Raw genomic sequence first — 13,371 nt, 5'->3', positions numbered from 1 at the left:
TATAGCAGAGGAAAAGGACCAGAAATAAAGCTGTGAAAATTAAGATGTAACAGTTTGACCTGCCCATTTCTTATTCTCTAATCCAAAGGAAGCAGAGTGGAATAATGCAAATAATATGTCAATATCAATTTAATTTTGAATTCAATGCTCTTATCATGTTTTTTAACTAGAGCACATAATTTCTGTTAAAGAACTCTGACTCTCCATTAAGAAGCAACAGATCATAGACTAAGAAATGTTAACCAGATTTGGAAGTTAAATCACTATACAAACAAATAACACATAAGAATCCAGAATAATTTTTGACAGAATATAACCTGCTGGTATAGTAACTCTGTAAACATTGCCATTTTCAGTTATCAGTTTAATCACTTATATCACATATTCTTCAATTGCAGAGGAAGATCCAGAAATGCCCTGTCTTGAGGTGGTCCTCCGTGAGCCAGGAATTCGGGAGCTGTTCACTTATAACAGAGCGATGTTGGATTGCGAGGTTGTTGCTGCAAACTCAGATGTAAAGATATTCTGGACCATAGATGGAATAAACGTGACAAAAGACAGCAAAAAGACAGGCCCGCATACTACCAATAACAAAGTCAGCATGAAGAGCACCCTGAATGCTTCTCACGTGGACTGGTTCAACAACAAACGGTTTGAGTGCACTGTGCAACACAACTCCGGTTCAGTTGTAAAATCCACTCGGGTTTCGGATGGTAAGAGATTTTTGTGGCCTGTTTCAGAGTAATACTGAAGAAGGTCTTCACATTTCTTACTAGAAAGACACCATCACAGCTGCCAAATATAGTCAGCTTTGAGAAGGTCTTTGGCTTCGATCAGGAGCTTATAGTTTAAGATTGTGTTCATCTTGAGTTATGTCATTATGTGTTTAATTAGAAAACCAACAAACAGATATAACCAGAAATGGATTAAAGCCTATTTTCTTACCCTCTTAATTTGATATTTGTAACATATAAGATGTGATGTGTGTGTGTGTGTGTGTGTGTGTGTGTGTGTGTGGCTTTTCACAATAGTTTTTCTTTGTTTGCTTCTTTTGTTTTCAGTCGTCCAACAGAGGCCTACTGTATATACTCTGCCTCCATCTGAAGAGGAGATTAACATAAATAAAACCGCCACCATGATGTGCTATGTTTATGGATTCAAACCCAGAGATATATATGTCTTTTGGAAACATCACATATTAGACGGAAGTGACCTCCCCGCCATCACTGGAGAACCCGTCATGAAGGGAAACAGCTACTCTGTCATCAGTCACCTGACAGTGTCAAAGGCCGACTGGGAAACTAATTCATACCTGTGTGCAGTCAAACACTCCTCAATGGGAAACAATATTCATATACCTTTAACCAGCCACGTTAAGAAAAATGGTAATGACACTTGTGTCTGTTCCGAATAACCTAATGTCTGACGAGCACCTCTGTCCTTGTGTCTCCTCATGCTGTCAGTGGTGTTGCATTGATTGTGTGCTTTGTTATGCTCTGAATCCCTGCTTGTATTGTCCAGCTTTGAATAAGCAAAGCACAATTATGGAAAGTAACTTAAATTAAAAATGCAATACAACTTATTATTATAATGAGAATAAAAAACAATCACAGACAATTGGAATGCAGTGAAACAAATTGTGTGGTATGTATATCAAAAAATGTAATAATGAACAAGTAAGAAATTAATTTACAGAGATAGCATAATTGATACCATTCCTGTGGTCTCTTAATATCAGTTAATGCTTTTCCTCAGTTAGGACAGAGGATTTAAACAGACATGTTTGAATAGAGAAACAAAAAACATTCAAAGTCTATCACAATATAATTATCATTTTAGAATACTTTTCTGTTCAGTGTGTAAAACAATGTTGCATTTAAAGTCTGTGTACGTTTTGTTAATCTGTGATTTGTGTAATTATTTTGTTAAGTATTGTCTTGTACGGTTTTGTTTTTTGTAACACTGTTTCTGTGTGAAATGTCTGTGCAACCACCCTGTTTGACAGTTTGGAGATTACAAGACACAGCTGATTGAACTTTTCAAAAACATTTGCAAAAATAAAGACAAGCATATCATACTTCAGTCTAAAAATATTTTTTAAGCTCTAGGATATCACACTGCACAGCTGAACGACAACAATGTCAATAAAACATTCACCTGGGATTTATTCACAGGCACAGCCCATTTTACTTTACCTAGTTAAGATTACTTTACTACTTTGTTTAATGTACTGGTACTCAGTTTAGTCTGATCCCAATCTCTCTAAAATTACTGGATCATGGGAATTGGGTCTGGTTAGAGGGAACAAAGTTTAACTATTTAATTAGCAAATCTCGGAGTGTGCTAGAATTCACAGTTGATCTGAATGGTCAGGTGACCATTACAGCTTGTGTACTGGAATACTTTCATAACATTGCAAACAGAATATGAGCAAACCTAGTCCGTCTCCAATGATATATGGGATCAGATTTGAAAGACAACCCAGATTCATGTATTGCCACAATAGAAATGTGGTCCTGCCATATATTATATAACAGCTGTTTAAGCTGTACATGTATCCCTATGATATTTACATCCAAGATATTTCAACTATAAACAGAGCAAGAAAAAATAATGCTTACTAAGTTTCACACAGTGAAGCTATAAAGTGTAAACTACTAATACTATTCATAAAAACAATTATAATAGGTATGAATGTTGCCTATGAAAAGACTAAATGCCATATAAATCAATATACCACATATTTCACAAAATACTTGTGTGCATTCTAGCAACAGATGATTTTCAAACCCAAATCTCAAAATTACTCATAGAGTTAGAACTGGCTTGATGATGGCTTCTCTGTGGACAGAAGCACCCATAAAGGAAAAAAAAATGATCCTATAATGGCTCTGAGGTTAAACATTTCTCACTTTTCTTTATCATTTGAAATTTTCAGTGAACATTCTAGTATTAACAGCCTTGTTAAACTGAACCACTGGGCGACATGTAGTGGAAAGTTACTTTTTATTTTTGCCCAAAACCTATTATGTATACTGTCCTGACATTTGGTAACACAATGGCCATTGTTGTTGATCCAGTATGTTATTATTTGCAGGGATGTCAGAGTACTTTAGCTGTAATGGGATTGAGGACGAGGAAGATGTGGCCAGCCTGTGGTCCACAGCCTCCTGCTTCATCATCCTGTTTTTATTCACCCTGATGTACAGCGCCCTCGTCAGTGTGGTAAAGGTACTACAGCACTAGAAAACTGCGTTTCGTATCACAAACACCTATACACACATGGTAAAATAAAAAACAGTATAAACAGACATAGTGCAAGTGTTGATAAGCAGAATTAGCTCATATGTTGTATCAAATAATGTTAATCTTAAACATGACAATGGTGTAATTGGAGTGTAACTGACGAGTGATTGATCATTTACCTGAATTACAGTCAATACAATTGTAATTGTAATTGGGTTATGGGGCCAGATTAAATCATAACTTTGACCCACCTGCTAATAGAAAACTACACATATGTACGTAGTTGTGGTTACATTTACGATTAAAAGAAAGTGGCATCTTATTAAAAATGAACCGCAACTGTATACAGTTTTGTCGTTTTCTATTAGTGCTTAGGTCAAAGTTTTAATTAATCTGGCCCATGATCCCCAACTGCCAGCCTCCTTCACTAATACATTAAATAGATTGAACGCACCATCTTCTCTGAACACACATCTCTTTCTCCTTGCAGGTAAAGTAGACTTTAGTGAAACTGCAATCAACTACGAGGATAAACTCAGGAGGAAGGAAGGGGAGCGCCTTCAAGGAGATTTGAAAATATATTGTTTTTATAATGCTAAAATAAACATTATTTGAATTGTTTAGAAATCAATCAATCAATCATCAATCAATGAGCACCAAATCACAAATTCCAAATTACTGCTGTACTTGTTAAGTAAAAGCTTAATTGTACTAAAAAGTTGATTTGTACTAATTTTTATATATATATATATATAATTCTGTTTCTGAACATATATGCATTTTCTACAGTTTTAATTATTAATTTGCTGCATTATTCGAGTAACTAATGACAAATCAAATATGTGAATACTATAATGATATTAATATGTGTTTGATGAAAATAAATTCAAATGGAAAATTATGTGTCTGTGCTTATGTGTTACTAAATGGAATCATATAATATCCAAAGTCATTTATTCTTGTTTCCCCATCCCAAGATGTTAATGTTAACTGTACACATCTTAAATATATAAATAAATACTATATATTTAATACATAAATATATACTTTAAAATATTACTTGCTATCTGAATTTGATATTCATAATAAAATACACAGTGTAAAGCATTACCTTTTTAAAACATTTATTGAACATAACTTCTTATATGTAACTCCTTATATTACCCCCTGTTAACATAATTAATTATACAATAATTAACTTGATCTAGCATTGCTAATATAAAATTGTAGGTTACAGTGTGGTTATTATTATTATTAATATTATTATTATTATTATTATTATTATTAAAAGAAAAGAAAAATTAAAGTTATTCTACATTCATTTAAATGAATTATATTATATAATTGATAGGATTTTACACATAATCAACGGGGTGAAAACAAAATAAACTAATGAACTGCAATACAAAACTACAATGAACGGACTAGAGAGCTGCTTCCTGGCCGGGGTTTGCATGCCGCTTATCTGCAGTTGTCTGCGGGGCACAGAGACCGCAGGCTGCCTGCAGCGGCCCTTTCAGGCGGGTTTGGCCAGATGTCGGTCTTGCATGGGCGAGGCTGCAGTCAGAAATAGACCCGACTGCTGCCCTGGGCGGCTGACCGCAGCACACACTGCAGCTGGGTTTCCTGGAAAGAAAGGCAACACTGCTCTGCTGCCTCTGTAAACCACAGTTAGAAAAATAAGTACACATCTGTACCAAAGAAAGTAGAAATGCTAGTTACTGCTTTCAAGGTACTATATAAGTACCCTTTTATGGGGTACAACATTTAACATTTGGATCTAAAATGTATCCCATTAAACAAATTAAATACATATCTCAATTCATTTTAAAATATGACCATTTCAGGATATATTATTTCAGACAGCAGCGTTTGGACATAAACTGTGTGCTTACATGTGGAAATTGATGTGTTTCTGACTTTTTTTGTGGTGGAGCGTCACATATTTTCTTTTAACTACTCAGAAGGTCATTCAGGTTGTCATTGCTCCTTAACATCTGATTACATGGTATGTTGTGTTGATTTCAAAGCTACTGATTCCGATTGAAAACTAGTTCAATAATCGCTAGCTTGTTGAATGCATTGAGGTCACACACAAGCAACACTCAACACAACAGGTGAGGTGAAATAATGAATAACGTCTGAGAAATGCCTCTACCTTGCACGTTCTTGTCCTCGTCCTCTTTTCTGCACTCTCTTTTAAAATATGCCTCTCTCCACCTCACATCAGCACCTGCCCCTCGCACACTACTTCACATGGCAGCTCGGGCTACATCAGAGTCACTCCACTCGTAGCTGGGAAAAACGCTGGGTTGAATTATTATTATTATTTTATATATATTATGTATGTCATATTTTAGGGGCCCCTTGATGTTCTGGGGCCCTAGGCAACTGTCTAGTTTGCCTGTACATCTGGCCGACCCTGAATGTAGTGGCCAACAATAAAGGGAAGGAGCCTTAATAAGCACCATTTCTGTGATGCAGATCCAACAATCCCTCCATTCTGAAGAAGTTTCTCAGATATACATACAGGTTTGTTTGCTTTGCCATTTTGACCGGTAGCTATTCTTTTAAGTTCTTTACTTACTTCATGCAGTGGTATGTGCCTCTCTCTCTGCATTTTTAATACAAGTTTAAGAACTAATGTCACTATACCATCTAAAAAGTCATCCATCAAATCGAGGGGGAAAGCTGTTGGAGTAGCAAAATAATGTAATTCTTCAAAAGGACAACAGGTTTGTATACCATAAACTGCTGAAATCTCTGGATTTTCTCTGATGGATTGCAAGCTGTATTTATGAACTTTTGAAGTTCTTAATTGGAACTGATCCGCCGAAAACTTTATTGTATGTCTCTATAACTCACTATGCAGTACCTACAGACACAACCTGTGTTAAATGACATAGTAAACCCACCAATTTAGTGTGCTGACAGGTTGTCTGCAGATATTGTTGCTATTGCAGCATGAATTTTAGTCAATTTCATTTACAGTTACAGTGACGCCATTAAATGCCAGCTCTTGTAGATCATAAAGCATTTAAGCATTGGTTGTAAAATGCTATTTAAACGGCACTGCTGCACAAATTTGTATGGAAGTAATAGTCCTAGATGACAATGTGTCAATTGTGACCTGTACCTACTGTGTATATTCCCTACAGTCTAGTACATGGCACACAATTTATGTTTGGGTTTTTTAGACCCCAGAGGGTTCACTACTTCAAATTAATCTTCATAGAAATGCAAACGTAAAACATTTGGGTCTGCTGAAAAGACTGGATGTTCCCTAAAATTAAACCCATCACAATAGTCAGTTAGCTTTTCTCCATTCCTTTCTGTGTGGCTTGAATATGATCCCACACGTCCTCATGACTACAATACTTTCTCAGCACATCTGCAATGGGAATGTATGAGTATGTTCCTACTTTACTACCATTTTCATTTCGGAGAACATACTGTACAGGTTCTGTCATACCTAGTAATAATTTGCAGTATTCTTTTAACATGTACTGAGAACGAATTACATTTGCAGCCTCAGAAAATAAATTAGGTGTCCAAACTAACTGTTCAAGTTGAGGACATTCGGAAATATTGAAACCACTCTGTTGGAGATGATACACAATGAATGCATCATAATTCTCTTTGAAAAATGTGAACAGGAAATGTACATCTTCGAGAATTTCTTGCTTTCTTCAAATGTTTTTTAAATTACTGTCACCCAAAACTTCAGTCATTGCCTCGGTATATGGTTTGTATTCAACAGATTTTTTTGTCCTGGGTCAACTTCAACACATCGCTAACAAGGTTTTCAAACATTTCAAAGGAATTTTCTGACAATATTTCCAGTGTGGTGTAATAGTATATGCTCAAATTAGCGCCATAAGTAAACAATTAAAAATTAAAAATATGAAGAATTCATATTTCATTTCATACGATCGTACGACTCCCATCCCACAGACATCACCCAGCCCAGCCCACCCTGCTCAATGATTGGGTTAGGACAAACAGTCACTCAAACGTAGTGGACCAATGGAGAGCCATGACCTACGCCTCCCTCTAAGCCCCGCCCCCACGACAAAACCCCGACAAAACTCGTTACGGAAAAAAAAAAAAAAAAACGAAATCAAAGAAACTGGCGGCGAAAGCAAAGCATCGCAATCAAACACAGGGACTGCAGTGCTCTGCTTTAACATTATTCCCTTTATTTGTTTCGTTGCATTTTATATAATTATATTTGTTTACAATTCAATTCTATAATTTTTGCTCTCGGTTGTTTTATTTTTTTATGTCAACATCATTTTCTTGTCAACTTTTTTTACAATATTTTTTATTTTGAGTTCGTTACTTATGTTGCTAATTTGAGCCCATACTATTAGATCATACAGAAATAGGATCTAGGAGAGAACTTATGTATTTTTTTCCAAAGTTCATAGTTCTTGGAGTCAATAATAAAAACGAAATGGTACATTTCAATATTTAAAAATAGAAGGTAACTATGTAATGGATTAGATAGCCTATATAAAATGCACTGCGTGTAAAGAAAGAAATAAAATTTAACCAAATAAAATAAAATAACCAAAGAATTATAAAGAACAATATAACAATGCTGTTGGATATAGATAGAACTATATACAATACAGTGTAAATTATTTTATTTATTCCTATTTGGAAGTTCACAAACACATTGCTACACACAACACGAGATTGTGTTAAGCAACAGTAAGAATATCATACAATGCAAAGATGAAAAGTACAATTTATTGCAGGCTATATGAAAAATAAGCAAGTAAAAGAATTGATGAAATGTTGAACAATTCGGACGAATCTCTAGAGAATAAAACGGCAACGAAAGACTAGTTCAATGAAACCGAAAAAAAAAAAAAAACGGACTAGAGAGGGTTTGTTTACGGTTTCAGGAGCTGTTTCGGTCCCGCTCGTCAGACCACACTGTCCCTCCTGCGCCGTGTGCGCAGCTGCTTCCTGGCCGGGGTTTGCATGCCGCTTATCTGCAGTTGTCTGCGGGGCACAGAGACCGCAGGCTGCCCGCAGCGGCCCTTTCAGGCGGGTTTGGCCAGATGTCGGTCTTGCATGGGCGAGGCTGCTGTCAGAAATAGACCCGACTGCTGCCCTGGGCGGCTGGTTTCCTGGAAAGAAAGGCAAGACTGCGCTGCTGCCTCTGTAAACCACAGTTAGAAAAATAAGTACACATCTGTACCAAAGAAAGTAGAAATGCTAGTTACTGCTTTCAAGGTACTATATAAGTACCCTTTTATGGGGTACAACATTTAACATTTGGATCTAAAAAAAGGTTTCCTGGAAAGAAAGGCAAGACTGCGCTGCTGCCTCTAAACCAGGGTCGGGCTGCTGTGAGTTAGACGCCACGTATTAAAACCAGTTAACAGTTAACACATGAAATAAAGGAGGATCTGGAACAAGATTAGCGGCGATCATAAAAGGTCTTCGCCTGTTAAACTTAAAATCCCAAAATGATTAAAACGAACTTGCTTTCATGACGGTTTGTTTGTCTGTTTTGCTTTACATTAAAACCCCCGCAGTAGGCTACAGTTCTATACATTGTGTAGAACATTTTGAATTTGTACAATGTATTATGTCTTGAAGTGCACTGTATTATTGAACTTTGTATTGCGCTTATATTTTGTAATTTGTTCTGGACAAGGGCGTCTGCTAAGAAATAAACAAACAAATAATACAAATATAATTAATAATAATAATAATAATACACATTAAAAATGTGCACAATGTGTACAAAATGAGTTCAAAATACAGAAGGAAGATATTGCACCTAGTGTACGACCAGGTTATGTACACGCAAACAATCATATTCTGGATTTCTAGATGTGCTTCTTATTTTGTTTGTCTTTAACAACCTGACCGTAACAAACGCTCAGAAAATTACATTGTACCATTCAAAGAAAATGCACAATTACAGAAAATACGTGACAGTTAATAATTCAAGATACTTTAACAGTAACGTGTTTTACATTCGAATGGATAATATTGGCGTCTAACTCTTATGATTTTATAGTTTGTATATTTGTGTATGTATTGGGCGACTAGCCTATATGTTCTTAAGGGACACAAGGGTTTTATTTTTCATGCAACAAACAGAATTGCAGTAGCATCCCTATACAATTCTAAATATTATTTTGAAGATTGTCTAACGCCTCACTTTATACAGCAGACAAGTGCTAGGAATTGAGTGTCTTATTAAATGCATATTGATATGTTTTTATTATTAATATTATTGTAGATTTGGTTTGTGTGTGTATGGGTGGTTGGGGGGCGTGGGGGGAGGAGGGTCCTTTTACAACTGAACCAATCATACCGTGGAAACCGTGGATGACTAATTAAGTCATCATAACGTCATTAATATGTAAATAATAGCCAAATAATGTGTGGCAGCGGACAAGTGTGAATACCCGGTTACATTGAACTCTTAATACATTAAGAACTTTGCATTCATGAATAGTGCTTTGGAAATAATTAACAAAGCAACAAGCTGTATTAATTAAAGCAACACTACTATTTAAATAATCGATGATTGAACATAAATAAATGTTCATCTCAATGATTGTTATAATATACCCCAGAGTAAATAATTATTCGCTACCATCAGTAGAGAAACTCCACGTACTATTTATTTGTCAAAATATCTATAAAATGATGCGAGACGCTATTTTCATGAACATGAACATATACATGTGAACAAAGTTTCAATGTATTTTGCTTTTACTGCTTCAACCAATCATAGTGAAATAATCTACTGTGATGGAGTAAGTAGATTTAATATGAGTTAATATGTTGTTAGTAACTAATGACCAAGCAAAAAAGCATCGGGATCAAATTTACTCTTCTGTAGAATCAAAACGAATCAAAAGACAGTACTTTTACACAGAGAAAAGACCACAAAAACTGCCGTGACCTAAATCATAATATAATGAATACATTTATAACAATCCATCAGTGGATACAAAAAAAAAATGTCAAGAGACCGTGTATGATGTATCCCCTGGCACATATAATATACTCCTATTACAAACATAATGTAAGGACCCCAGGGTTCAGGGTAATTGTGAAAATAACACAGTTCTGCGAGGTACATTCTTGCCTGCAAAAACACTCAGCACGACGGGTCGAATGGCTTCCTCTCGTTTCGAAACTTTCTTGTTCTTCTGTTCCAGCTCTGTTCGTCAGAAAACTCCCACTCGCGTCACCTCGCCATAATATACCCCCGGTCCTGTGACCCCCACCCCCCAATCACCGCTCCCCGGCTGAACCACCCCGGAGACATGGGGGAGCCACATAACCTCAAAACACACAACCATCCCTCCCTATCCCAACACAACAAACACCCCACATACACACACTCATACAGACAGACAGGGTCCCCACCCTCCATACACACTTGTACAACCCCCCCATCCCTTAGACTGCCCTACTGGTACACACACACTATTTATCTCTGCAGGTCCCAGGTAGGATCACTATAATATAAACAAAACCCCGAAGATGTCAAATGTGATAATTTCCCGAGAAAGAATGACAATTATATTAAACAAATCATGAAATATGTTATAATTCTTACAAAATGAAGTCATTGATATGATACATTTTCCATGGTATATTGTTTGGTTTTGGTTTGTTTCTGAATCTCCAGTTGACTTTCACTTCACTTCAAGTGCTTCTTTTCTCTTTTCTCTTGTGTCTTAATGAAGTGGTGACTGTAGAGTTCTCTGTAGATGCATATTAAATCAAATGATTGCCTCGATTCCGTCTTTAACAGATGACTCTATACACTGTGTAGAATAAGACGTCTTGTACGTCAAATCACGTGTAATACGGGACAAACATTTAAATGTAATGTTATGATTATGTAATCCATATTAGTTTTTTGCAACCAATATGTTTGATTCAACCAGCCTGAAATGAGAAAATAATAAAGCACCAGACACGTGCATGTATTGCACAGTAACCTGCTTTAATGGAAATAAGTCCAGTTTTCCATAATGAGTGAACATGCTGCCACCTGTTGGCTCGAGTGACGCTGTGTTGCATTTATTGTCAAATTAAACGATTTCTGTCCAGAGCTTGCCATCTACTGTTAAGAAGATGCGTTGAAAAATATACAACCAATAACAGGTTTATTTTGCTGTTTCATAAATCATGTTATAAATCAATAAATAAAAAAGTATGGTCATGCATGTACTGTTCATTTCAATGCACACCAGCACCATCATCAACAAGAACTCATCGACTGTATTGGAAACCTCATACTACTATAGCAACATTTCAGTAGTATGCAGTATGCATATTGGACGTAGTATATTAATTTGTAATATGGGAGAACAGGGGTTCCCAAACCTTCCCTGGATGACCCCCAGTCCTGTTGGTTTTTGTTCCAACCAATATAATTGATTCCTTAATTGAACTAACAATGCAATATAAAACTCAATTATATAATTATGTACTGGGTTGGAACAAAAACCAGCAGGCAGGGGGGCCTCCAGGACCGGATTGGCAACCCCTGTAAGTACCAAGATGGCTTGCTACATTCTCCAAAGCATGCAGTATACATCCAGGGGTCCGTTCTTCGTACGTGGATGAGTAGGTTAGCCGGCTAAGAGTCAGGATAACTTGCATAAACCCGGGACTTGCCGTTCTCTGAATGGAGTTTAAAACTCTAGCTATTTACCAGAGAAACATGTCTTTATAAGTACTTTGATGAGTGCTGTTGTGGGAATCGAGTGTTGTCAGGGGGATATTTTCCTTTGAAAAATAAGTTTATTGCACCAAAGGCATCAGGGATCAGCCTGTGAACAGAAAGATACATAATCAGATCGCAACAGATTGCTGGGCAGTGCACAGGTGGTTCGGACCCAAGTACAGAGAGGCAAAAGGCAGAGTCGGAGCCAGGTAAAGGGTCGACAACAGCAAACAGAGTCCAGAGGGAAATCCAGGAGACGTGGTGGGTTAACAAGCAGGAAGGTCGGTACACAGACGAAAGTAGCAATGCAGGAAGTCTGGGAGACAGGTCAAAAGGAATGCATGAGTCAGTAATGCAGGACTCAGCGGTAAGTAAACGATGCTTGGACATGCAGCTCAGAGAGAATACAATGTTTCGCAAAGTGTTTGGGGTGCTGGACCAATGGGAGGAGAGGGTGGAAGAAGCAAGTGCACATGATGTGAAGGAATGTCAATTGAGGAAGTGCACATGCTGCCGAGGAATGTGAGAGTCAGGGTTAGATTGTGGGGGATGATGACCTCAGGTGGCGAACTGGGGTAGTGCGGGCAGAAACCGTGACAGCTGCGTCTTCAGTCTGCAGGCTGTACGTTTGTAGGTTCAGTGCACTGCTGCTGTCGGAGTCATCTCCGAGATGATGAATCGTCACGTCATAGACTCCAGAGAGCACACCGGTGCTTTACCGGAGTAAGTTTGAGAGGATATTTTTACTTTTACTCAAGTATTACTTCTGAATACTTTTTAAACCTCTGCTGATAGGTGCCATGATAATGAGATTATCAGATTTATTTACTTCACCTGTCAGTGGTCATAATGTTATGGCTGATCGGTGTTTCAAGCTGGGAACTATAAATAAGTCTGGTTCTGCTGTTCTGCTTCTATTTCTCATCACCATTGTTCAAGGTCCCTTTTTCTTTAAATGTCTGTATTTATTTATATAGTCTGTATAATGCATTCCTATCTAATGATGACCTAAAGTGTAATTGGAAATAGCTTGGAATGCAGAAAGTATTACATATAATTAAATATTATAATCATAACATTAATGTGGTACTGTAGAAACTATAAATGCTCTGGCGTATCGATTCATACATCTATAGAATTAGTCACAGACTTGGTAAGTGAAGTGGGGAAAGCCTACATGTGAATAGTTTCTCCATGGCATAAGCACTTACACGCTCTCACAATGTTCTCTAGTGGACAGTTGGTGCAGCAGTCTATAGCTCAGTGTGTGCAAATGTCTACATTTAGTGCAGAGCTCTGTACTACGTTGAGTACTAGTACGGTACTATCTCGGGATCATCCCCAGCTGCAGACTGAAGTTAGTACCCATTGCAATGATAAAAACGGCGGAGCAGAGCTGGAGA

General features: G+C 37.1%; 1 protein-coding gene across 1 annotated transcript in view; it reads left to right on the top strand.

Annotated features, from left to right (window-relative positions):
* LOC136768771 (immunoglobulin gamma-1 heavy chain) overlaps positions 1 to 4,051 on the top strand; it is a 28,001-nt gene extending 23,950 nt beyond the window's left edge. Inside the window, exons 6-9 of the mRNA XM_066723134.1 lie at positions 399 to 713; positions 1,062 to 1,385; positions 3,098 to 3,231; positions 3,737 to 4,051. Of these exons, the coding sequence (XP_066579231.1) occupies positions 399 to 713; positions 1,062 to 1,385; positions 3,098 to 3,231; positions 3,737 to 3,745 (782 nt within the window). The 3' untranslated portion in view covers positions 3,746 to 4,051. The remainder of the gene's footprint in view (positions 1 to 398; positions 714 to 1,061; positions 1,386 to 3,097; positions 3,232 to 3,736) is intronic.
* Positions 4,052 to 13,371: the final 9,320 nt, after the last annotated feature.

Source organism: Amia ocellicauda, chromosome 14, assembly GCF_036373705.1.
Source record: "Amia ocellicauda isolate fAmiCal2 chromosome 14, fAmiCal2.hap1, whole genome shotgun sequence".
NCBI lineage: Eukaryota > Metazoa > Chordata > Actinopteri > Amiiformes > Amiidae > Amia > Amia ocellicauda.
Note: the sequence above shows the minus strand (reverse complement) of the source record. Positions and strands in the feature narration are given on the sequence as shown.